A 27980-nucleotide genomic window follows, 5' to 3' on the forward strand; every position below is an offset into this window, starting at 1 on the left:
TAATAAAACTGTGAAGGTTTTTGTACAGTGCAGCTGGATTTCCTGTCACTGTGGGCGCCAGAGCACAGTAGTATAGAGCAGAGTCTGATACAGCAGCAGAGGAGATGATCAGATCCACTTGTTTTCTATCACCATCATCAACTTTAGCAGTCATTCTTGGGGGTTTTTCTTGACTTAAATCTCCTCTTTGAGAAATATAAAGAAGGAACTCAGGATTAGATTTTGGATGTTGTCTGTACCAGTGCAGGTAGTTTCCTGTAGAAGAGCTGGTTGGTTTGTATCTGCAGGACAGAGTAACATTTTCACCTTCATTTTCAACTTTATGAGTGAAAAGTGGCTCTATTGAATCTGCCATGGAGTCACCTGTCATAGAGAAGAGAACAAACCACAACAAAATTATTCAGACTCACATTCTACATTTTTGCATCATCACACACAACACTAATTAATTACTATTTATATAATAATTATAAAATGTCAGTGTGTAACTCACCTAGTGAAAGCCACAGACACATGAATATAACTGTGAACATGATGAATGGTTTTAGCTGAATGAAAATATTCTGAGGTCTTTCTGTTCTCTAAAAGCTTCATGAAGCTCCACCTCACAGCATCACATGACAGATTCATCAATGTTACTGACAGAAACAAGAAGTGTAAGCAGGTGTAATTATGTAAATACAATCATTTTAGGGTATTAAAACATATACTAACAATTACACTACTAAATATATTGGTTATATATTTTAGTGTGGAACTTCAGCTACTGTATAATAGATATATTACCTAATAAAAGAATTAGAATATAATAATCTTAATTGAGAATAAGGAGATCAACAGAAATATTTTGTACTTCCTTCTTAAGGACTGTTAAACCTCTTGATGCTCAGCTCTAATAAAAGTATGAGTTATGAGTATTAATGAGTATTTATTCTTATGACAGTTTATTGTGAAGTGGATAGAGAATGTGAGCAGGGTTGTGTGGAGCTCTAGTACTTTTCCCACCATAAGATAAGTGACTGCGCCATCTTGTGTTCACTAAGGAGAAAAGCCTTAGACCTAGAATCATGTATTAGGAAAGAGGAAGTGATTCTAAGATTAATTCTTGTAGTCTGCACTCTGCCTCATCTTACAAGGATTTAGAAATCTTCCAACAGAGTTACTGTTTTTACCACCTGCTCTTTACCCATCATACAGTTTACACTGCAGACACACAGTCTAGACAAGATTATAAAGAAAATAACTCCAGTTTACTGTGAAATTCTGCTATGAGGATTGAGGCGAGTCTTGTCTTTAGTGCTCTGGCTACATGGATTTGTAGCATGAGGTTACAGAAATGTATAAGTATAATGTAACACCACATTAAAGAAAATCCATGAAGCATAAAAAATTTAAATATCTTAGAATGTGATGTGTTCAGTAGCAGCACAGTGACACAGTGAGTAGTGTTGCTGCTTCACAGCTCCAGGGTTCCTAGTTTGATGCTGAGGTGAAGTTACTGTCAGTTTGTGTGCAGTTTTGTGTGCAGTTTTGTGTTTTCACCCCGTGTATGTGTCGGTTTCCAAAAAAACAGGACAGTAGGAAATTTGCTGGGATTAAAAGTCCCTCAGTGTGAATGAGTGTGTGAAAGGGTTTGTGCAGGGTGTTGCAGAAGACTGACATCCAATTCTGAGTGTATTCTCACCTCACACTAAGCAGATCTCAGTACAGGCTTTAAAGTCACCATGATCCTAACCAGTGAAAAATAATTGCTAAATGAATAATGCTCTCTTTTAATGATGTGAAATGTGCCATTGATATCAACTCTTTATATTGAGAGAGATAAATGTAGAATCCCCCAACAAAGGCATGTCAATTTCCAGAACTGCCTTCAATATAACAAAACTGTGACAGAGTTTTTGTACAGTGCAGCTGGATTTCCTGTCACTGTGGGCGTCAGAGCGCAGTAGTATAGAGCAGAGTCTGATACAGCAGCAGAGGAGATGATCAGATCCACTTTATTACTAATTTTATCAAGTATTATTGACAATCGTGGATGTGGTGGTTGAGCTTCTATGACTTGTTTACCGCTTTCATAGATCAGCAGCAGAAACTCTGGTCTTGATCCAGGTTTTTGTTGATACCAGTGAAGACTGTCAACTGATCCAGTATATGTGCAGGACAGTGTGATGTTGCTGCCTTCAGTTACAGATAAAGTGGTTTCTTCTGGTTTAATGCTGATATCAGCAGATTTTACTATAAAAAAAATACAATAGTTTCATGACCATTTTTTAAAATAATACATTTAAGTGGTTTCTGTTCATTAAAAATAATAATTTCACGTGATATAAGACTTACCAATATCAGCAATAGTGAAGAAAAGTAAGAAGAGGAGTAACATTGTGATCCTGAGTGTTTAGTTCAGACCTCCAGCTTTAGAAATAAATATCAGGGTTGTGTATGTGAGATTGTCTCTGATGTCTCCACATGTAGCTCCGCCCACTCATATTTATTCATATTCATCACAACTCGTTCATTTTGCTTATTCAGTTTACTTCAATAATAAAAATCACTAACACTAAAAGGCCATGAATTCATACAGATGAGTCAATAGATATTAGCACAATGACACAATTTTTATTTTCATTCACAATTTTTACAGTTTTCAGTTCTGCTCATTTGAGTTTTTCAGTCTTCAATTCTGCCTTCAGGAAGTAAAAAGCAGCTCACATCCAGCATTTATATACACATGCGTATGAATACAGGAAAGGCAGAAAGATCACTTACAATGAATCAGAAAGAAAACTCAACTGAAAATGTCGATTAATTTAATTCCACATGTGTATAGTAACTGTATATTTGTGATTGTAATGTGATTGATGTGTTTGGTGTTTGGCATCTTTAATCCCTCTTTATTCTTATTTTCTATTTCATTCAGCTGCATCTGTTACCACAAATGTTTCTCCTGTTTGTGGATCACTGATAACAAGAAGGTAAAGAAAATATCTTTGATGAGTTTTTGTACAGTCTTTCACTGACTCTGTATTACTGTGTCTCCTACTTTAAAAGCGCAGTAATAGAGAGCAGAATGTGAGATCTTTAGACCTCTGATAGTAAGTTCAGTAGAGTCTCTGGTTGTTTTGGACTCTAATCGAGTGTCAGTAGGAGTGTTTCCACCACTATATAACCTTGCACCTTTAAATAATAAAAACTGTGGTGCTTTGTCAGGATATCGTTTGTACCAGTGAAGATAAATGCTTTCAATTTTAGTCTCAAATGAACATTTTAGAGTAACAGTGTCTGTTTCTATCCTGAGGATGTTGGCATCTTTATCAGTCGGTCCAATTTTATCTGCAAAACAGCCTGCTGTAAAACAGAAAATAAAAAATAAATCTTTGTAGTAAATTTTATAAGCACTTAAAACATATAAAAATAGCCTAATGCATCAAACATAAATATGATTAAGTAAATAATTTATTAATGAAAAGTAAATACCTGCTATTATAAGGACAATCAGTGGTGTGTATCTCACTATGTACAGTAAGGTGTAGAGTTGAGTCGTTTCTGAACACAGCTCTGTGAGGATTCTGTATAATAGTTCTTGAAGTCAAAGACTAATGATTGCCACTAGAAAGTATTCTGGATGAGCTTGGTCGTGCGGTGGATCTCCAGGTGCCCTGTGCTATGTGTGGTTGGCTTGGGTTCCGAAGATCTATAGTCAGTGATCAACTGAAACGGGTATCCGACCCCCTCAAGACAATATCTCAATTCTTCTAGGGCTTCTTTAATGGATTTTAATTTTCAGTTCCCCGCATTATATTTTTCCTCCGCCATGGTCAGTTTGCTTGAGAAGAACGTGCCTGGGTGGAGCTTGTCTGGGTTGCCAAGGCATTAAGAGAGCTTGCCTCCAATCTTGCAAATGGAGGCATCCACCTATACCACAAACGGAGCATCGGGGTCGTGATGTTGCAAGATCGGGCCATCGTGAAAGTTCATTTTACTTTGTCAAAGGAAGCATGGTGAAACAGAAATATTGTTTTGTGAGCTTCAGGGATGCACAACATACTTCACATAAGCACTGCTTCATTAATCCTGTTGGTATTTATTATTATAGAGAGTTGCATGTGCAATAAGGAGTTTGCAGAAGAGTCATTTCTCATGCACACATGCACACAATTTTGTTCTTGAACTTAAACTGAAGTTCATTGATTGTTACTGTAGGCAAATAAATGATAGTTGATATTTAACCGTAAATACATACCAGAGTCTGGGAACAAAACTCTATTTAGGTGAAACAGGTGAACAGCTCCCTCTACTGACCAAAAACAATATATAGAGTCAAGCTTTAGTTTTTGTACAGTGTGTATGAGTTTTGTGTCACTGTGGGCTGCATGGCGCAGTAGTACAGTGCAGAGTCTGATACTGCAGCAGGAAAGAGCTCCAGATCTACTTTTCCATTTTTCTGTCTGATTGATAGTCGTGGATCAGGTTGATCAGCTTTAGTGACATGATTTGTGGATACAAGAATCATAATCAGAAACTCTGGTCCTGATTGAGGCGTTTGTCGATACCAGTAGAGTCTGTTAGCAGATTGATCATATGTGCAGGTCAGTGTGGTGTTACTGCCTTCAGGTGAAGATATCATGGTTTGTTCTGGTGTAATGCTGCTGCCAACAGCTCCTGCTGTAAACACATTACAACAACAAATATTTCTAATGTCATTTCTTAAGAACATCATTTTACATCATCATGTTTATGTTTCAGTACAAATCTCCAGCATCCACATAAAGTTTGTGTAGAATATAAAAGACTTACCAATGATTTGAACAACTATGAAAAGAAAGAAGAGGAACATGATGGTTGTGTCTTGCAGTAGATATAAATGTCAGTATCTCTGTGAAACTGTCTAAACTGTATCTCACCACATCGAGCTCCGCCCACTTTTACTGAGGTGTAGTCATGACGATTCTGTCATCAATCCCTCAGTCCCTCCTTCTGGTTTTCTGTTCTTATGAAATTACAAACTTACAATACTTACACCTTTGCTGATTCAAGTGTAAAATGTAGCGTGATAAACATTTATCTATGGCAGTAAAGCATCATAGATTAACTAATGCTGCAAATTAATATGTAACAGTTCATGAATTATTATTTTATATAGGCAATTCTATTTTATTTAAATGACACTACTTGAAATCACATGAACGAAACAGGAAATTCCCAATGCTTGTTTTTGTGGTTATCAGCTGCATATTTATATTAAACTACTGCAAGCTTGATTTCACATTATTTTAAAAGGTCTGTTCCACAGTTTAAAACGCTAACTGCATCACATTTTTTCGTGTTCCTGCATTTGGTAACTGGATTGTAATTAAATACACGGTAGGCATTTGAGCAGGTTATTAAAAAAGTGATATTGTGTATATAAAAATTCTCTATATAATCCGTCCACATTTACTAATTTTAATTTATTGATATTAACTGAAACTACTCATGAGCAAAAGATGTGCAGTTTCATAATGTTTACTTTTACACAGTTTTACAAGAATTTCACTACCATTCCTGCCTTGCATTGATTCAGGTTTACTAACACACGTTTCTACACACAGAATCTACGTTCTTCTCGAGTGTGAAGATGTGTATACTGTACGTATGTAAAAATGGAACCTCTGGTGGTACAAAATGCAATCAAAGATAAACTGTCTAAAAGGAGCTCTCTTTTTATTTACAGTCAATCATATGAGCATAATAGAAATAATTAAGGAATTAAAAGATTCATAATATTTGATGTAGTTACTTTAATGCTAAACTAAAAATACATATAAAAGTTTGTTAGTGGTGTGTTTGTGCATTTTTAATGATGAGGTTTGTCGAGGTGATTAAATTGATTCAATACTTGATTTCATACAATAGTTTGATTGGCAGATGTGTTTGTTGTGTCTTACAAGAATCTCAGAGTTGAAGACACTTGGGCTTTTTATAAATTAATGAGTGCAGAGGTTGGTAGGGTCAGGTTAGAATAGTGCTGATGATGATGTCTGAGGGCAATTAGAATGGTTTGCTGCCGTCTGTGGATTTTTATGGGGTACAATTTGTGGTTTTCCATTTTGCATCTGTGGATTTTTTGTGTTTAATACTTTAACATTGATTTAAAACAAATCATTGTATTTAGCATCCAATAAGCAGTGTAATCCTGAATGTACAAAATTAACATATATTTATTACACTATCCAACTTTTTATTTCTAATGATATTCTTTGTTCAACATTTAATCCTTTAATATTATTGAACTTCAATTTAATTTTTTTGTCTTTAATGTAACACAACAGTGTGAAGGTTTTTGTACAGTGCAGCTGGATTTCCTGTCACTGTGGGCACCAGAGCACAGTAGTATAGATCAGAGTCTGATACAGCAGCAGAGGAGATGATCAGATCCACTTTATCTTCACGAATTTTAGCATCCATTCGTGCCGGTTTTTCAGAAGCTAGAGTTCCACTTTGCAAAATGATAAGAAGGAACTCAGGTTTAGATTTTGAATGTTGTCTGTACCAGTGCAGGTTGATGTTTGTTAATGCACTTGTTTTGTATCTGCAGGACAGAGTAACATTATCACCTTCATCTACAACTTTATGAGTGAAAAGTGGCTCTATTGAATCTGCCATGGAGTCACCTGTCATAGAGAAGAGAACATAATGTTTTTAACCATTAAACAATCAAGCTACATACATCAGGACCATAATTGTGATTTTTCTTAATAATAATCAGAAAAAAAATAAGGATTAAATCAGCATTCAACATAAAATAAATCTATGTATAACTCACCTACAGACATCCACAGGTACATGAATATAACAGTGAACATGATGAATGGTTTTAGCTGAATGAAGATATTCTGTGCTCTAACCAGTTAACATGATTAGAGTTCATGAAGCTCCTCCCTACAGCATCACATGACAGAGTCACCAATGTTACTGACAGACTGTTGATTCTTACTGAAACACACTGGTTTTACATTCAGCATCACATGGGGAATCTGTCCACATTTTAATTAAAGTCATTATTAAATGCTGCATATTAAAATCGAAGCCTTCATTATTACCAGCATATTCTAAACTTTATTATCATCATTTACCACTGATTTTAATAAAATCTTTAAAATAATGGATTGTTACCCAACCTGATGTCAGAACTGATGTGACTCCACCTCATCTTTTTCTTATGAAGTGCTGAAAAATTAAACTTGATTGAGGGCTATGGGTCAAAATGATTATTAAAATTAAAGTTGCCATGATTCCCCTTCATTTATCAATTCATTATATTTAATATTAAATAATAAATAAATAGAAAACAGCTAATGTAGTTTTATTTTCTGCACTTTCTAGTTCAATGAATCAGCACAATGCAAACATAGAAACAATTCCATTAACAGTACTATAGAGTTTAAAACAATAATTCAAGCTATAAACAATAAAGCCATATGACTGCAATATCAGTGACCTCTAATGAGAGACATGAAGCTGGTCCTTATTATTCAAAAGTTTTGACTGAAAGTTTGCTCACAGAAGAAGATACTGCAATTTCTTTGCAGCTTAAAAATTTAAACAAAAAAGTGATGGTAACTTAGTTATGAATCTATGTGGCAATGGAATCCTCCTTCCTCTTTTTTATCCTGTTATCATATATGACACATGATGGGCCAAATCAAAGGTCAATAGGGACCAACTTTAGCCTGCGGACCCTAGATTGGGCATCTCTGCTCTACACTAAAAGATATAATAAAATGAGTAAACTATTGCATGTTTTAATTGCTTTGAATTCCTTTCGTATTCATTTTATTTTGTAGTTTTTCTCATGTCCTCCAGATTCTCCTTTTCTTTTCCCCTCCATGCCAGTTGATGGATTGATCACTTCAGATAAATAGAGGAGTAACATTGTGATCCTGAGTGTTTAGTTCAGACCTCCAGCTTTAGAAATAAATATCAGGGTTGTGTATGTGAGATTGTCTCTGATGTCTCCACTTGTAGCTCCGCCCACTCATATTTATTCATATTCATCACAACTCTGCTTCATCTCATACTGTAAAAGCGGCCTGACAGATTATTGTGTTACAGGATTTATTCATTGTGTTTATTCAGTCAGCTTCAGTAATAAAATTCATTAATAGTAAAAGGCCATGAATTAATACAAGTGACTTCATAAATATTTGGACACTGACTCAATTTGTATAATTTCCCCTCTGTACACCACCACAGTGGATTTGAATAATAAGGGAACAATAATGATAAAACTGAACTGTAGACTTTCAGCTTTAATTTAAGGAGTTTGATATAATATTACATTTACAAAGATTTTTTTTGTGCAGTCCCTTTCACAGCCTCAAAACAAATTAGACAAACTAATATAATTATAAACATATGGATTATTTAAATATTTAAATGTAAAACCTTCACAGTAAATGACTGAAATCTGGAACCCATGGACATCACCAAATACTGAGTTTCCTCCCTTGAGATTCTTTACTGCAGCTGCCTTCAGTTCTGCTCATTTGTGGGTCTTCTGCCTTCAAATTTGTCTTCAGGCAATAAAAAGCTGCTCACTTCCAGCAAAGTTACATTCATTTTTATACACATGCACATGAATGAAGGAAGGCAGAAAAAAGTATTACAATTAATCAGAAAAAAAAAACTGAACAGATTTCTTTCTTAATTTTTTTTTTTATTTCCTCATGTAAAGAGTAAATCTACTGTATATTTGTGAATGTAATGTGATTGATGTGTATTTGGCATCTTTAATTCCTCTTTATTCTTCTTTTCTAATTCATACACCTGCATCTGTTACCACAAATGTTTCTTGTGTCTGTGTTTTACTGATAAGAAGCAGGTAAAATAAATATATTTGATGGGTTTTGTACAGTCTTTCACTGACTCTGTATTACTGTGCTACGTCTCTAAGAGCACAGTGATAGAGAGCAGAATCTGAGATCTTTAGACCTCTGATAGTAAGTTCAGTAGAGTCTCTGGTTGTTTCGAACTCTAATCGACGATCATTAGAAGTGCTCCTTTCAGAACTTTCTGACCTTGCACCTTTATACAGTAAAAACTGCGGTTCACTGTTAGGATATTGTTTGTACCAGTAAAGCCGGATGTATTGACTATTTGTCTCATATGAACATTTCAAAGTAACATTTTCTGATTCCTTCCAATTGGCATCTTCATCTGTTGGCCCAATTTTATCTGCAAAACTGCCTGCTGTAAAGAATAAAATAATAAAGGAGTAGTTTAAGTATCTTAAGTAATTTTTAAGCACACTAAAACATTGTCTTAAGAAAATAATAGACTAAAGCTAAAAAATTTACACTGAATTTACAGATGAATATGAATGACCTGTAGCTACAGTGAGAATCAGTGTTGTGTATCTCACTATGTACAGTAAGGTGTAGAGTTGAGTCATTTCTGAACACAGCTCTGTGAGGATTCTGTATAATAGTGCTGTATGTGCTGAACTTTACACATGAGGGAACACGTCTCTAGAAGACCACACCCAGGAAGTGCTGCTGTAAAATTATTTTTCTATTTGAAATTTAAATATGATACTCATTAAAGCAATGAATTTTTTTTTATGAAAGTTTTTTATGTGAAAATGTATTTTTCTTCTTATGATTTGAGGGCATTTATTTCATTATTGCTAAATAAGGATCATAACATAGAGAAGTATTTGCTTTGTGGAGAATATAGAATAAAAACTAAATAAAAAAGTTGTTAATATGAAACATTGACAAGAAATCCATAAACTTAAGGAAAACAATGACATTTCAGGAAGGATAAAAGCAAGCTGAGAAAAGATTAGAACATCCAGACAACACTAATTAGGTAAAACAGGAAACAGATGTGGGTGATAAGTGTATCATGTGACTTGAAACATGGAGGTGCAATGATTGATTGGAAATGTAGTCTAGTATAGGGCAAAATCCTGAAAAGGAGAAGTGGAGGAGTTTGGAGGTGCGCAGGTGAAATGCTGGTATTATGACTGGTAAAGGGAGACACTTATGAGCTGATATGATTGAGAGGAGAAAGGTAGATATGTTGTGTGTTCAGGAGACCAAGTGGAAAGGAAGTAAGGCCAGGGACATTTGAAGGCAGTTTAAACTGTTCTACCATGATGTGGATGGGAAGAAAAATGGTGTAGGGGTGATCCTGAAGGAAGTGGAGGTGAAGAGAGTTTCTGATAGGGTGATGAACGTGAAGCTGGAAGTAGATAAGGTCATGATAAATGTCATCAGTGCCTTTTCAACACAAGTGGTCTTGAGATGAATAAAAATTAGATGAAGTGGTTGAGAGTGAACCTAGGAGTGAAAAAATGGCGATTGGCGCAGACTTTAATTGTAAATTTTGCTAAAAGAATGAAGCATAAAAAAATTAAGATTTTAAGGTGATGTATAAATGTGGAGGAAGGTGCACACAGGTGGACTTTATTCTATATAGGAGATGAAACCTGAAAGACATTGGAGACTGTTGTCAGGGGACAGTGTAGCTAGACAGCATCGGTTGCTGGTTTGTAGAATGGTGTTGGAGGGGAAGAAGAAGTGAGGACTGAAAAAAGAATAAGATGGTGGAACCTGAAGGAGGAAGACTGTAGTGTGAGTTTCAGGGAAGAGATCAGGGGCTCGGTGGTGGTGAAGTGGTGCTGGATGATGGGGCAAGTACTACAGAAATGATAAGGGAGACAGCTACAAAGGTACTTGGTGTGACAAAGATGTGGTGGTGGAATGAGGAAGTGCAGAAGAGTATAAGAAGAAAGAGGTTGGCAAAACAGAATTGGGATTGACAGAGAGATGAGAAAAGTAGGCAGGAGTACAAGGAGATGTAAAGAGGGATGTGGCGAAAGCCAAAGAAAAGGTATATGAGGAGCTTTATAAGAAGTTGGACACTAAGGAAGGAAAAAAAATATTTAAACAGATTGGCCAGGCAGAGGAACCGAGCTGGGAGGATGTGCTGCAAGTTCCAATAAAGGATGGAGATGAAATGTGTTGACTAGTGAGGAGAGTGTGTTGAGAAGATGGAGGGAGAATTTTCAGCTGATAAATGAGGAAAATAGGAGAGAGAGAAGGATGGATGATGTTGAGTTGGTAAGCAGGAAGTGGAGGGGATTACTAAGGAGGAAGTAAAAGAAGCTATTAAGAGGATGAAGAGTGGAAAGTTGGGGCGACCAGATGACATACCGGTAGAAGCATGGAGATGCTTAGAAGAGATGGAAGTGGAGTTTTTAACCAGATTGTTCAACAAAATTTTGGATGGTGAGAGAATGCCTGAGGAATGGAGAATGAGTGTGCTGATACCAATTTTTAAGATTAAGGGAGATGCAGTAACTACATGGGAATAAAGTTGATCAGTCACACCATGAAGTTAAGAGAAGAAAGAGTAGTAGCAATACAATGATACAAAACAAGCCAAACATTCGGAACAAGTTTAGCAGTTGGAGAGTGAGTTTATCCTCAAGATGCCGATGTCAGATGCTTGCTCTTTAAGTTCAAATGATAATCTATTGCTGGGTCAATGTTGCCCAAGTTGATGTGAAATACTATAGCAGTCCTGTCTTTGAACAACCATTAAAACCAAATAAAATGCCTTCAAAATCCCAACTCTGCAATTTAAATTATTATTGATCTTGATATAGCGAATATATATAGTTAGATTTTTATCTGTAAGTTCTGAGTACCCAGATGAATTGATTAATCAGTGTGACTTAATTCACCTCTCAATACCACCACTATCACGTCACAATTATAGAAACCATCAATACTATACAAAAACACAATACAGTGGAACCCGGTTATGTCGATGTCCTAGGGGGTTGCCAAAAAGCATCGAGGTAACCGATGATCGAGATAAACGAAAATCAAAATGGCGGCAATATACTAACGTGCTTGAAATTTCTTTATGTACATGATGTGCGTTAATAAATGAGAATGTGCATGCACGTGTTTTTAAAGGTTTTTTTTACACAACAGCGTTGCTGCGATTTGTTTGATGAAGGCATGCTATAAAAATACATACAGTACATGTTTATCTGTCAGGAATCCACCTGCCACGCCCCCTTCAGCCCCCTTCAGAATGTCAGGTGCTGTCTCGGCCGCTTGTTATCGCTCATGCGTTTCCTGGTACGTGTCTTCCAACCGGCACTCTCTCACCGGCTGCTCTTTTCTTCCCAAAGCCGCGCCGCGCCCCTACTAACACTACGAACACTAGCACTAACTAACAGCAGAGATTCACCAGTATACAATACAACACCTGGAGCAGCTGTAAGCCTTGATTTTTCCGCCACTTCCGCGAGTTCTTCTGCGGCTGCACCGAGATAACCGACGTTAAATGGCAAATTTTTCCCCCCTTGTGCTCGAGATATCAGGGTTCGGCGACATAAAAAAAGTCAACATAACCGATAAAAAATGCGAGAATTTGGCGGTTCCACTTCAAAAACGTCGACTTAATAGGGTTGTCGAGGTAACCGAGGGCGAGATAACCGGGTTCCACTGTATAACAATGCATGCCATTACAGAGAGAGAGGCATTTTTCATATTGAGGGTGAATACCATTTTACTAAAGCAAGCTCCACACCTCTTCACTACAACCGCAACTGTGCCACCTACATCATCTGGAGCAGCTCAGATTAAAAACTTTCTAATAATATGACAAAAACATTTGAAAATTAATACAATACAACCTACTCACCAGAGGTGCATACTCATAATTTGCACCACTCCTCAGTGGTACCGCTCATGGTGTCTTGCTTTTCTTGAAAATATATTTTTAAGTATTTCCGAGCCCAAATAAATTTCTCTTCTGTGTGCAGAGCACTACAGACATGTTTTGCCAGTCGAACTTGGCTGTAACAGTTTCGCTCTGACCAACCAATCAGAGGACGGAAAAATGCTGATGTTATTCTGTATTCTGTATCCTGTGAGGTAAATTTGAAATCTGATTGGTTTAAGAAATAGATTTATTACCAATAGAGACTAAGGTAAAAAGGCCAGCAGTACTGATTGTGAAGGCCCTGGGCAGATTAGATTCACATGGCAGCACATAGAGGCTGAAATCTGATTGGACAAAAAATCTAACATCCACATACACATACTGGAAACAGTGCAGCCAAGAAAAACACTACTAAATGAAAAGAATAAACTGTTGGGAATAAATTAATACAATTTAATGGAACAAATATTAGAATTTAGGTTGTAAATGAAGGTCAGTGCTTCTGAGAGTGTTTAGGCCAGCAGACAGCCCACCACTGAACTAAAGTCAGCTGACGTTGTTGCTCTTTTTAGGGAGTGGTTTGTATATTTAAAGAGCTTAATGTTTAACTCATAATAAACAGCCTAAAAATCCTACTATTTGCTTTCCAGAATCAATATCCAATCTTACCATGGTACAATAACATAGTAACCACAACCACATCTGCTCAGACTGACCACCAGAACACCAACTGTTCTGCCCAATTCAGAGAAGCATCTGTAAGAAAAAAGACATGTGTTACTGTATTTGTGTAAGGGAAAATAAATGAGTTGAGGAAGGAAAAGGGTAAAGCTTCACATAATGAATAGTTCACAAGACAGAAGAGCTGAATATGGCCAGTAATTCTACAGATTCCATTATAGCCAAAGCAGCAACTCCAACTGACTCTACCTGATTAATTAAATGGATATTTAAATAAATATAATGTGCAGGTCCTGTTTCTGTATAGTAAAATACAACAGATGCATTTAAACTGCGTTTCCTCCTTATCAATAGAGGTTACATTTCTCTCCTTGTAAGAATGGAGAATTAGTCCAAAAACACGTTGTAAGATTTCCAGGTTGTTTATCTTGACGTAAACAGTAAGTCCTAAACATACACATGTCACTGTCTTGATATTGACACTGAAATTTGACCAATAATCAAACATTGAGAGCTACACTTCATCCATTAGTACAGAATCTCTAAACAATCTCCTGAATCCAGCACAGCTTCAGTACAGTATTAAAGTAAGTCTTGTTCAGAGGGTCCACCCTTTAGTTCCACACACTAGACAATGAACACTAATGCCTTCCCTTAATTCCTAAAAATCTACACCATGTTGTTTTGCTGTGTGTCCATGTGTATAAAACATCAGGTATGGCAGTATGCAGTCATCCAGCAACAGTGAAGGAGCATCTAGATCACCTCTACACACTGAAGCTTCATGGAGTCCAGAACTTCTATCTCCATTATAGCCCTGCTGCTTGGCTTCTCGCAAGCGCTCTATCTTACCCAACCTGACGGGGAGGACATCACAACTAGGATTCTCACCATTAACAAAGGTCTGATAACTTGCTGATCTCAACCACACGTGACCAGCATCATAACTGCTATGTACATTTGGGAATAGAACCTGCTCTAAGATGTTTTTTCTTTTGTTTCAATGTTGTGTGCATCAGTGACAGTGGCCAAAATCTTATCGGCAAAGAACTGTATATGATTCTAAATCATCAGCAGGTTATCACTTTTTGTTTCGCTGTATGAAGTATCCAGTGAACTGCTGCTGGAGGGAGACATACTCGCAAAAAGAAGTAGGAACTCTCTGGTCTGCCTCTACAACAACTGTTTTTGGAAAAAGTCTTCAAATGGCTTGGTGAAGGTTCCTTACACATTGAGCTCAGATTTCTGTAAGTAATATATCGTTTAATTCACATTACTCAGGTACATCACATCTTGACTTATTTCTTATTAATGCATTGGCCATTTTCTTCACAGCTTCTTCTGATACAACTGTAATTGCCAATGCCATGGCGAGTTTCCACAACAAAACCTGCATTCGTTTTGTTCCCAGAACAAGTGAAACTGACTACATAAGCATCAAGAACAATGATGGGTGAGCTTCATTAAATTGTTTAACATTCCCTATACATGCTTGATATGACTTTGACGTTCTTTATACTTTATAAATTATTTTCTTGTATGTTGACATTAGTGTCAGTCAGTTCATTACATCTGCTCTCTTTCCTCTCAGCTGCTACTCTTACGTGGGCAAAACAGGCGGTTCTCAGGTCGTCTCTCTCAGCAGGTTGGGCTGTGTTTACCACGGCGTCGTCGAGCACGAGTTGAACCATGCACTCGGTTTCTACCACGAGCACGTTCGAAGCGACCGTGATAAATATGTCATCATCAACTGGGAAAACATCGACCCAGCAACAACATCTAATTTTGATTTGATGAACACCAATAACCTCAACACGACGTACGACTACTCCTCTGTGATGCACTATGGAAACACAGCTTTCTCCATCAATGGTCTGGACACCATCACCCCTACTCCTGATCCTTCTGTGATGATTGGACAGAGACAAGAGCTTTCCACTATCGACATTAAGAGGATCAACATTCTCTACAAGTGCTGAACGTGTCCAGAATGTTAGCCTTGATTTAAATTTACTTTGAAATCGTATTGCTGTTAAAAATACAACACACAGTGATGACATCACTCGCTGTGGTAACCAAGTATGTATGCATATGTATGATGCAATAAAATGTCTACAATCATGTTTGGCTTACTATGTACTTTTATTTCTTAAATCTAAACAACAGAAATCTGTTTCCTATAATCATAAATCTACAACAATTATTGTCAAATCATCATGGACCTGAATATCATTTGTGTTTAGTGAATTTATTGAATGTCATTTGGTGTCAGTTAAACAGAACTTAGAGGTGTCTAATTTCATAACATAATATACGAGCACAGAAGTTTTTCTCATGACTACATAATCATGAAATGTATTAGTCAGGATTTACACTACACCAAAGCACAAAGACGGCGCTGGTTAAAGTGGTAATATATATAAACTGGTATTGGTCTCTGATCAAGGCTGTGCCTCATTGATCATCTCATCGCATCTTCTCCCGCTTATCCGAGGCTGGGTCACGGGGGCAGTAGTCTAAGCAGAGATGCCCAGACTTCCCTCTCCCTAGACACTTCTTCCAGCTCTTCCGGGGGGGACACCGAGGAGTTCCCAGGCCAGCCGGGAGACATAGTCTCTCCAGAGTGTCCTAGGCTCGTGTCCTAATTGATCATGTTGCTTGATTTTAATTAAACATTTGAGACCTTGATAGAATACAATTCAATTTTATTTGTATAGCACTTACCAATGAACATTGTCTCAAAGCAGCTTTACACAGATAATGTGGTGATAAAAAGTTAAATGTTCTTTATAAGTAAGTTTGTCCCTGATGAGCAAGTCGGTGGCGACTGTGGCAAGGAAAAACTCCCCGAGATGGCATAAGGACGAAACCTTGAGAGGAACCAGACTCAAGAGGGAACCCATCCTCATCTGGGTTGCACCAAATGCCGATTTATAGCAGATATACAACGTTGCGGGGTACAGTGATGGTGAAGCAAAATGTAGTCCTGAGTCAAGTTAGCAGTCTGTTGACATTAACTACAGTCCAATCCATCCTCAAAGCTCTTGTTCTTACTCCGGAATTTCATGGAACCACCCAAGGCGTTAATGAGAAACCGTCCCAAACTGCACAGAGTGGCCTCCATTCGAAGATAACACTATCCAGAGGCAGGCCGGACGAAGTGGGAAGATCCACGGAAGGGAGAGGGGCAGGAACAGTGGGCACTGGAGCCTCAGGAGCATGTTTAACTCGGCCGAGAGAGAGAGAGAGAGAGAGAGAGAAGAAGGGTGATAGGAAGAGAAGGATATGGATTATTAAGTGTCTTTATTGTTGTATGCAAGTTAATATCACTGTGCAGTCTGGACTCTGGCAAGATTCGCTATGGCAGCATCGCTCAAAGGGAGAACCAGACGGTAACACCAACATGAGGGATCTCTGGGATAAGAGACGACCCACCACACCTCCGTCAACAAACCTGAGTGAACGTGTGAGAGTGAGGGGACGAGAGCATACAAATATTCCAGTTCAATAATAACACCATGGTCTGACAGACGTACACGCTGAAACAGAAACACCATCCAGAAATACTATGTAATCGGAAAGTTTGCTTCTAGCTGCATGTGGTCCTAGTAAAAGTACTTCCGTCTTATCGGAGTTGAGCAGAAGAACGTTATCAAGCATCTACTGTCTAATGTCCTTTACACACTTCTCAACATTCTTAAGCTGATCCCTCTCATCTGGTTTTGCTGAAATATACAACTGTGTATCATCAGCATAGCAATGGAAGTGAATACCATGTTTATGTATAATTTCACCCAGAGGCAGCACATATAAAGAGAAAAGCAGTGGGCCTAAGACAGATCATTGAGGAACACCAAACTTTACCTCAGAGAGTGTGGAGAACTCACCATTTACATCAACAAACTGATAGCGATCAGTCAAGTAAGACCTGAGCCAAGAGAGAGCTGTTCCCTTTATTCCAACTACGTTCTCAAGTCTAGCAAGCAGTATAGTGTGATCAATGGTGTCAAAAGCTGCACTAAGGTCGAGCAAAACAAGTAAAGAGACAAAACCCTGATCAGAGGCCAATAGCAGGTCATTTACCACCTTAACTAGCGCCATCTCCGTGCTATGATGAGGCCGAAATCCTGACTGATACATTTCAAAAATGTTATTCATAAGTAGATGTGAGCATAACTGCTGTGCTACAATCTTTTCTAAAATTTTGGATATAAAGGGGAGGTTTGATATTGGTCTGTAGTTGGACAGCTGACATGGGTCAAGGTTAGATTTCTTAATTAGGGGGTTGATAACTGCCCATTTGAAGGATTTAGTTACATAGCCTGTGCTAATGGAAGAGTTTATTATTTTTAAAACAGGTTCAATTACCTCTGGAATTATCTGTTTGAGGAAACTTGTAGGCAAGGGATTGAGAATGCAGGTTGATGATTTTTAAGAGGAAATTAATTAAATTAAGTCATTCTCATGAATTGATTGTTATAATTACACTGCTGTCTACAGGGTTACTTGTAAAATAATTTGGATTTATATTAACCGTCTAGATTTCTTGCCTGATGTTTTCAATTTTATTATAAAAAAATCAAACTACCTAATGATGGTGTGCATGTTAGTGCAGTGCATTTATTTCCCCTTAATTTTGCTACCGTGCTGAATAAAAATCTAGGATTATGCTTGTTATTGTCTATAAGGGTGGAGAAATATGCTGATCTAGCAGCACAGAGATTTTCTATAATTAAGGAGGCTCTCCTTCCATTGTATTTGAAATACTGTTAATTTTGTTTGACGCCATTTACGTTCTAATTTCCGAGTGTTCTGTTTTAAGGTGTGCGTATGATCATTATACCACTGTGCTAATTTTTTCTCCCTGATCATTTTGGTCTTAAGGGGAGCTACATCATCTAGAGTATAACGCAACATTGATTCTAGGTATTCAGTGGTCCGGTCAAACTCTGCGGGGTCAGACGGAGATCTATTTAATATCATAATTTCTGGAAGATTATTGATAAAACGCGCTGCTGTAGCTGACGTGAAAGTACGCGATAACGTGGTGAGGTAGTAATGTAATAACTAAATTTTAATCTGCCTCTTTTAAAAAGATTTAAAAGAGATGAGATAATGATCTGAAATAGCTTCAGACTGTGGAATTAGTTTTTTATTTTTAGTCCAAATGTTAACAAATCAAGAGAGTGTCCACCACTATGAGTGGGTCCTAGAACATTCTGATTAATTCCAACTGAATCTAGAATGCACAACTGCTGCTCTTAAGGAGGCTTCCTGATTATCAAAATGAATAATAAAGTCACCAATAATTAATGCTTTGTCTAAAGTAGCAGCTAAATTTGTGATGAAATCTGCAAATTCTATGAGAAAATAATAATTAGTGGAATTGACTGAATAGACCTTCTTTTAGGCACTGAATATTTTATGTTGGTGTAAAGAAATTCAAATATTTTACATTTGTGTTTTTTTTTTGTGACGCTTAGATTATTATTATAAATAGCTGCGACTCCGCCTCCTCTGCCATTTAGACGGGGTTGGTGTATGTATACTATACTATACCCAGGAGGACTCACTTCATTTAATGCTACACATTCATTTGGTTTAATCCACATTTCTGTCAAACACATTTTAAACTCCTGGTCGGTAATAATTTCGTTTATAGTAAGTTTACTTTTGACGTGAGAGATCTAAATATTCAACAGTCCTATCTTTAGATCAGAGGTGCTGGCAGTGCATTAAGTCTCATTTAATTTAAATGTTAATCAGGTTACTCAAACAGACTGAGAATTCCTACATTTTGGTTTTGCTCGGGAGACAATCAGTCTCAATTCAGTGGATCCAGAATGATGACTCTGTGCAGCGAGGGGTCTTCCACAATGCTGTTGGCTTCGTGGATGCTGCATTTAGTGTAAATGTTCATGATGGACAGGAAGTGAGACTGAGCTCAGCTGTCCTCACTATGCTCTGTAAGGACTTGTGATCCGAGACAGTGCCATTCCCAAACCAGGCATTGATGCAGCTGCTCCAGATGCTCTCAATGGTCCCGCTGTAGAACATGGTTAGGATGCGGGGAGGGAGATGAGCTTTCCTCAGCCTTATCAGGAAGTAGAGAGGCTGCTGGGCTTTCTTGGTAATGGAGCTGGTGTCGAGTGACCAAGTGAGGTTATCCGCCAAATGAACAAGGAATTTGGTGCTCTTGCCGATCTCCACTGAGGATCCATTGATCAGTGGAGAATGACCGCTCTGCGCTCTCTTGAAGTCCACCACCTTCTCTTTGGTTTTGTCAATGTTCAGAGACAGGTTGTTGGCTCCACACCAGGCTGGTGCTGATGAGACCCACCACTGTCGTGTCATCGGCGAACTTGATGTGTGGTTCGAGCTGTGCATTGCTACACAGTCGTGAGTCAGCAGAGTGAACAGCAGTGGGCAGAGCACACAGCCCTGAGGGGCCCCAGTGCTCAGTGGTGGTGCTGGAAATGCTGTTCCCGATCCAGACTGACTGAGGTCTCCCAGTCAGGAACTCCAGGATCCAGTTACAGACGGAGGTGTTCAGGCCCAGTTTATTGATCAGATGCTGAAGGATGATTATGTTGAATGCTGAGCTGAAGTCTATAAACAGCATTCATACGTACTTGTCCTTGTTGTCCAGGTGGGTGAGGGCCAGAGGAAAGGTTGTGGAGACAGCATCGTCTGGTCCGTGGAGCGTTTGACAATACCCAAACTGCATAGGGTCCAGTGAAGATGGAGGCTGCGTCTTGATGTTCCTCATGACGAGCCTCTTTTGAGTCGGATGCAATACAAGTTTTTGTCCAGGGAGCAGACATTTGAAAGTAGAAATGACGGGAGAGCCGGCCGGCTAGGATTAGCCTTTAGGATTGCATGGATACCCACCTGCTTGCCGCGATTCTGCTTCCTCGAGCACTGCTTCCGACACCCCCTCTCCAGGCCACCGGCTGCAGGTGACAGAGGGCTGAGGGCCTGGTCTTCGTAGCAGAGATTCTGAATAACATAATGCTGATTTGTGGTTGCATGATTCCTATACCGCAACAGCATCTGGCAGTCATATACATGAACACAGCTGTCTCTGGGGTCCATTAATTTTGAAAAGTCGGGCTAAATACACTACAAGCACCGCTGCGGGCTACTTTTGGCCACCATCCTAAAGATAGTAATATTGCTCACATTTATTTTTCCAGCAACCTGTTGCAACAATCATTCCAGCAACCATGCGCAGCAGAGATTGCAGAGTCAGCAGACCTCACCTGTTGTCCAGACACACGCACGCATTTTTAACAATGGACATTTCAAAAAACAGGTTTACAGAGAGAAAGGGGTTATAAAGCTGGAATGTTAAAGTTGGTTTGTTTTACATTTATCCCTAATGAGTGAGCCAGTGGTGACGGTAGCAAAGAAAAACTTCCTGAGATGGTATGAGGATATAATCTCTTTAGAGGAACCAGATTCATAAGGGAACTGATCCTTATTTGGGTGGCATCAAATGTCCATTCATTACACTTCCATCATAAAGGTGTGCAGTGATGGGCGATTAAATGCAGCCTGTTGTCCTGAGCCATTGTAGTAGAATGTTCTTGATTTCCTCAGTAACCTAATGGATCTTTAGGCTGGTCATGTGGAAATATATTTAACTTTACAACCCAATTAAAGAGACTCCATCTAGAGGAAGGCAAGCAGGATGAATTGGGCAGATCCAAAGTGGAGAAAAGGACAGGAGCACTGGACACTTTTCTCTTTGCAACATGTTGATGGGAAAAAAAAAATGATCTAAGTGTGAGCATGCTGATAACAGGATCAAATAAACTATATACTATCACTAATCATCAGTAATGCTAATAACTACCAACATAGCATGTGAATGTACACTGATAGCATTCTTACAAGTTGAAAAAAAAAATTAAAGTGCTGTCAATGGAAAGTCTGAGTGAAACAGATGTGGATCCCCTCCAAGTCACCTGATATAACACATTCCAGGTAGGAGAATGAACAGGAATAAACTATAAAGAAGGATAAGGACTGATGACATGTTGGCAGATCCAGCAGCATGTAGCTTTTCAGTCTCTGTGGAACATGTGTCTTATAATTCAGACTGGTGAGGATCTTGGAGTTTGGAACGGAGTTCCATCGGTAGTTAATATTCGAGGGGGTTTCTGGAAAAGCAATATAATTAAGTATCTAACAATTCCCAAATAAGTTTTTACTTTTGTGTACACGCATGGAGCCATGACCATCCTCTGACTGTGGGGGACCTGCTGGTGTCTGCAAGAGACACATGACCTCTTGGGGAAAAGGACATAAGTCTCCAAACTGCAAAAAAAGAGAGAACATGCTTAATTTCATGTTATGGTTTCTCTCACAAACAAAATATTTAAGTGAATGGTAGTAAAAGAAAAGAAATTATGTGGTGTAAAATGTAGATTTATACAAAACATGCTGTGGTAGAAGTAAAATACACAATATGCTGTTTATATTAACAGAAATGTTGGGATGTGCATAGTGTTCAAAAGTACTAATACTCTAGTTCTAAGTACTCTCCTGGTTGAGTCCCCACATGGCCTGTGAGAAGCTGCTCTACTTCATACTTTTTGCTGGCTTTCATGGAGCAGAAGCAGTTCCATGATTAGAACATTAAGAATTGCCCTATTGTCCATATGGTTGAGATCCTACACCAACTTCCTGGACTTTGCCTGGTACCAACTGCTCTTCACCAGGATGTTAAATTACCTAAAAGATGTGGATAGCAAAGCATTATTACTGAATATGGTACAACTCTCAGCTTTACATATCATAAGAAATCTGTATGGATCTAGTGACTTACCATCATACTGTATATTGCAGCAGAATCCTGCAGTTAGCAGGTGGTGTTGACAGTGTGGCAGATAAAACTAAAAGAATAGAATTGGTAAAATATGAGGAAAGGCCAATGTATGGCCGGTTACTGTAATTAGTCATCAGTGCAAAATAGCAATATAAATTGACTAATTGTTTTAAAATAAGGTTATAGAAGAAAAAAGCCAAACAAATAGTAACAGCTTGTAAAGAATGGCTGAGTCAAAAGCGAGAGCAGAGCAGATCATTTTACAATTCAGAACTACAATTTTGTAAAGAGCAGTTTCCTTTAAAAGTTGTAATAGAGGAAATGCAGAGGTAATTTACCATTCTTTTGCTTTGCCTAATAGCAAAGTGAATGAAAAAAATAATAGAAATAGTAACTTGTCCTCCACCTGACCACTACAAATTTTAATAAATACAAATAAAAAGCTTTCCCTACATTGCTTCCTGTCCTCACCTGATCATGCTGCTAGTAATAAAATATTAAAATATATAAACATTTAACATGAAACACAATTTATAATTTATAACAGTTAAAGAAAGACATATACTTACCCTTCTTTTCCTGTAATCTGTTGGGAGATATGGCCAACATCTCATTCATAGATAATGGTCAGAGAATTTCATTTGGATTCCCCCTCATATGAATACACTTGTCTTGGATAGTGAGAATGTCCGTTTTAGGCTACAGGGACAGACACAAGTGAATTAATATATTTAGGGAAAACAAAAAAAAATAATCAAGAACAACATCATATTAATGCTCAGGAAATTTCAAAAACATAAAATTGGAAAATTATGATTAAAAATAGAATATTGATAAGACTTTGTAAAACACAAAGTTTTGGTCTCAACAAGCAACAAAAACAAAGTGTGAGGTGAAGGTGATAAAATAGTCAAATACTTGACCTGTGATTGAGTACAGGTGCAGGTCATCAGAGTGCTGCTGGCTGTGAAGGTGACACATGCTGTGTCTGAAACCGCTCCCTATCTCCTACATAGTGCACTATAGAGGGTATCAGCCATTTTGTAGTGGTGTCTCAATTCTGAGTAAACAGCTTCGCTCACTACATTCATTCATTCCTGTGTACCCACAATGCACTCTGATTTAGCGTTAACAGTCCCATATACTGCTATGTGACAAAGTACAAAAAATAAAATCTCCTCAGGAAAATAAATTTCACCAAAACCATAATTAGCATATTAGGATGACTGAGTACAGTGTGTAAAAGAGCTAGCTGGCTGTTAGTGTCTAAACCAGGGAGACCAAAACCTATTTGACTGTGATTTAAAGGCTATGTGTATGTGCACTGGGGTGGAATCTAAGTTGGTGTTTTATTTGTTTGTTTTTTGAGTGCAAGATGGATTCATGATAGGAACTTGATAGAGCTCTTATAACCTGCCATCCATCAACAAATGACTGATTTAAATGTCTTTTTGTAATTTATTTATTATCTTTGTTTATTTATTGTTCATTTTTAAGGCAGTAGATGATGAATGTCGATGGTGTGATAGCAGAACTGTGAGGCAGAGATGATGGGCTTCACTCACCTGCTGGATCAGTGCTACTGCTTTAACTTCTCTTTAAAAGTCAACTTTCAAAGTAAAACATTTGGCTAATTTGAGGTACAGCATGTGACTGATCATGATCTCAGTATCTAAAGAAAGATCTAAGCACAACGACAACCAAACCTTTTAAACTTTATAGTAATAGTACATGCAAAAAAAGGAATATGCAGACTGAATAAATGACAAATTCACATCACTCTTTACAAATTAGAAAAGGAAGAAGCAAAAGTTCCCCATAAAATGCATGTAATGTACTTAACATGACTGACAGACCTGCTTTCCATACAGCAAAACTGAGTCAAGGTTTTTGTACAGTGCAGCTGGAGTTCCTGTCACTGTGGGCTGCAGAGCACAGTAGTATAGAGCAGAGTCTGATACAGCAGCAGAGGAGATGATCAGATCCACTTGTTTTTTATCACCATCATCAACTTTAGCAGTCATTCCTGGGGGTTTGTCTGGACTTAAATCTCCTCTTTGAGAAATATAAAGAAGGAATTTAGGATTAGATTTTGGATGTTGTCTGTACCAGTGCAGGTAGTTTCCTGTAGCGATGGTTGGTTGGTATCTGCAGGACAGAGTAACATTATCACCTTCATCTACAACTTTATGATTGAAAAGTGGCTCTATTGAATCTGCCATGGAGTCACCTGTCATAGAGAAGAGAACATAATGGGTTTTACATTTAAAACTATATTAGTCTGACTCACACTCACACTGATAAATCACTATTAAAGTTTCTGAGTAACAAAATGTTAGTGTATAACTCACCTAGTGAAAGCCACAGACACATGAATATAACAGTGAACATGATGAATGGTTTTGGCTGAATGAAAATATTCTGAGGTCTTTCTGTTCTCTAATATGTGAACATCATAAAGCTTCATGAAGGTCCACCCCACAGCATCACATGACAGAGTCACCAATGTTACTGACAGCAAACACAAAGTGTGAGCAGGTGTAATTATTTAAATACATTATTTTAGGGTATTAAAACATATAATAACAATTACATGGCTAAATATATTAGTTATAGATTTTAGTGTGGAACTTCAGCTACTGTATAATAGATATATTACTTTATGAAAGAATTAGAAAAATAATAAGCTTAATTGAGAATAAGGAGATTAACAGAGATATTTTGTACTTCCCTCTTAATGACTGTTAAAACTCTTGATGCTCAGCTCTAATAAAAGTATGAGTTATGAGTATTAATGAGTATTTATTCTTATGACAGTTTAGTGTGTAGTGGACAGTTGTGTAGTTTTATCAGAATGGTGTCTCTATAAATGAGTTGAGCTACTAAGAGTAATCAGGGCAGGAGTGAGGATAATATTAGTGCAGTGTGTATGATAGAAGAACAGCTGTAGTTTATATCACAGAGGTTTTATTGTGAAAATGAGGATTCATCATCAGAGAATGTGAGCAGGGTTGTGTGGAGCTCTAGTACTTTTCCCACAGTAAGATAAGTGACTGCGCCATCTTGTGTTCACTAAGGAGAAAAACCTTAACATAAAGTCATGTAGTATGAAAGAGGAAGTGATTCTGAGATTAATTCTTGTAGTCTGCACTCTGCCTCAGCTAACAAGGATTTAGAAATCTTCCAACAGTGTTACTGTTTTCACCACCTGCTCTTTACCCATCATACAGTTTACACTGCAGACACACAGTCTAGACAAGATTAAAAAGAATTTAACTCAAGTTCACTGTAAAATTCTGCTATGAGGATTGAGGCGAGTCTTGTCTTTAGTGTTCTGGCTACATGGAATTGTAGCATGAGGTTACAAATGTATAAGTATAATGTAACACCACATTAAAGAAAATCCATGAAGTAAAATAAATGTACAAATCTTAGAATGTGATGTATTAAGTAGCAGCACAGTGACACAGTGAGTAGTGTTGCTGCATCACAGCTCCAGGGTTCCTAGTTTGATGCTGAGGTGAAGTTACTGTCAGTTTGTGTGCAGTTTTGTGTGCAGTTTTGTGTTTTCACCCCGTGTATGTGTGGTTTTCCAACAAAACATGACAGTAGGAAATTTGCTGGGATTAAAAGTCCCTCCGTGTGAATGAGTGTGTGAAAGGGTTTGTGCAGGGTGTTGCAGAAGACTGACATCCAATTCTGAGTGTATTCTCACCTCACACTAAGCAGATCTCAGTACAGGCTTTAAAGTCACCATGATCCTGACCAGTGAAAAATAATTATTAAAGGATTAATGCTCTCTTTTAATGATGCGAAATGTGCCAATGATATCAACTCTTTATATTGAGAGGGATAAATGTAGAATCCCCCAACAAAGGCATGTCAATTTCCAGAACTGCCTTCAATATAACAAAACTGTGTAGAGGTTTTTGTACAGTGCAGCTGGATTTCCTGTCACTGTGGGCTGCAGAGCGCAGTAGTATAGAGCAGAGTCTGATACAGCAGCAGAGGAGATGATCAGATCCACTTTCTTACTAATTTTATCAAGTTTTATGGACAATCGTGGATGAGGTGGTTGAGCTTTTATGACTTGATTACCACTTTCATAGATCAGCAGCAGAAACTCTGGTCTTGATCCAGGTTCTTGTTGATACCAGTGAAGTCTATCAACTGATCCAGTATATGTGCAGGACAGTGTGATGTTGCTGCCTTCAGTTACAGATAAAGTGGTTTCTTCTGGTTTAATGCTGAAATCAGCAGCTTCTACTATAAAAAAAAAAAAACATACAATATTATCATGACCATTTTTTTAAATAATACATTTAAGTGGTTTCTGTTAATTAAAAATAATAATTTCACGTAATATAAAACTTACCAATATCAGCAATAGTAAAGAAAAGTAAGAAGAGGAGTAACATTGTGATCCTGAGTGTTTAGTTCAGACCTCCAGCTTTAGAAATAAATATCAGGGTTGTGTATGTGAGATTGTCTCTGATGTCTCCACATGTAGCTCCGCCCACTCATATTTATTCATATTCATCACAACTCGTTCATTTTGCTTATTCAGTTTACTTCATTAATAAAAATCACTAACACTAAAAGGCCATGAATTTATACAGATGAGTCAATAGATATTAGCACAATGACACAATTTTTATTTTCATTCACAATTTTTACACTTTTCAGTTCTGCTCATTTGAGTTTTTCAGTCTTCAATTCTGCCTTCAGGAAGTAAAAAGCAGTTTACATCCAGCATTTATATACACATGCGTATGAATACAGAAAAGGCAGAAAGATCACTTACAATGAATCAGAAAAAAAACTCAACTGAAAATGTCAATTAATTTAATTCCACATGTGTATAGTAACTGTATATTTGTGATTGTAATGTGATTGATGTGTTTGGTGTTTGGCATCTTTAATCCCTCTTTATTCTTATTTTCTATTTCATTCAGCTGCATCTGTTACCACAAATGTTTCTCCTGTTTGTGGATCACTGATAACAAGAAGGTAAAGAAAATATCTTTGATGAGTTTTTGTACAGTCTTTCACTGACTCTGTATTACTGTGTCTCCTACTTTAAAAGCGCAGTGATAGAGAGCAGAATCTGAGATCTTTAGACCTCTGATAATAAGTTCAGTAGAGTCTCTGGTTGTTTTGGACTCTAATCGAGTGTCAGTAGGAGTGTTTCCACCACTATATAACCTTGCACCTTTAAATAATAAAAACTGTGGTGCTTTGTCAGGATATCGTTTGTACCAGTGAAGATAAATGCTTTCAATTTTAGTCTCAAATGAACATTTTAGAGTAACAGTGTCTGTTTCTATCCTGAGGATGTTGGCATCTTTATCAGTCGGTCCAATTTTATCTGCAAAACAGCCTGCTGTAAAACAGAAAATAAAAAATAAATCTTTGTAGTAAATTTTATAAGCACTTAAAACATATAAAAATAGCCTAATGCATCAAACATAAATATGATTAAGTAAATAATTTATTATTGAAAAGTAAATACCTGCTATTATAAAGAGAATCAGTGGTGTGTATCTCACTATGTACAGTAAGGTGTAGAGTTGAGTCGTTTCTGAACACAGCTCTGTGAGGATTCTGTATAATAGTTCTTGAAGTCAAAGACTAATGATTGCCACTAGAAAGTATTCTGGATGAGCTTGGTTGTGCGGTGGATCTCCAGGTGCCCTGTGCTATGTGAGGTTGGCTCGGGTTCCGAAGATCTATGGTCAGT

General features: G+C 37.6%; 1 protein-coding gene and 2 long non-coding RNA genes across 4 annotated transcripts in view; 1 reads left to right on the plus strand and 2 right to left on the minus strand.

Moving 5' to 3' along the window:
* The window catches only part of LOC310726400, an 82764-nt gene extending 61023 nt beyond the window's left edge, over window positions 1-21741 (minus strand). The window contains exons 1-2 of one of the 2 annotated variants that reach the window (XR_014533731.1): window positions 21638-21741; window positions 21378-21522 (exon numbers count right to left, since the gene is read on the minus strand). This is a non-coding gene — a long non-coding RNA (uncharacterized lncRNA). Of the gene's footprint in view, window positions 1-21377; window positions 21523-21623 lie in introns of both variants that reach the window. The other variant, XR_014533732.1, reaches the window with a different exon arrangement.
* Window positions 14154-15396, plus strand: LOC310726985 (hatching enzyme 1.2-like). The gene is made up of 4 exons (XM_083543018.1): window positions 14154-14309; window positions 14514-14654; window positions 14743-14860; window positions 14999-15396. The coding sequence occupies exons 1-4, from the start codon at window positions 14192-14194 to the stop codon at window positions 15384-15386; spliced, it is 765 nt and encodes a 254-aa protein (XP_083399144.1). The 5' UTR covers window positions 14154-14191; the 3' UTR covers window positions 15387-15396.
* Window positions 21742-21867: 126 nt separating the features above from the next.
* Window positions 21868-23140, minus strand: LOC310726391. The gene is made up of 3 exons (XR_014533714.1): window positions 22810-23140; window positions 22241-22307; window positions 21868-22146 (listed from the first exon to the last, which is right to left on the minus strand). It is a non-coding gene; the product is annotated as an uncharacterized lncRNA (long non-coding RNA).
* Window positions 23141-27980: the final 4840 nt, after the last annotated feature.

This window comes from Silurus aristotelis (genome assembly GCF_946808225.1).
Source record: "Silurus aristotelis genome assembly, chromosome: 5".
NCBI lineage: Eukaryota > Metazoa > Chordata > Actinopteri > Siluriformes > Siluridae > Silurus > Silurus aristotelis.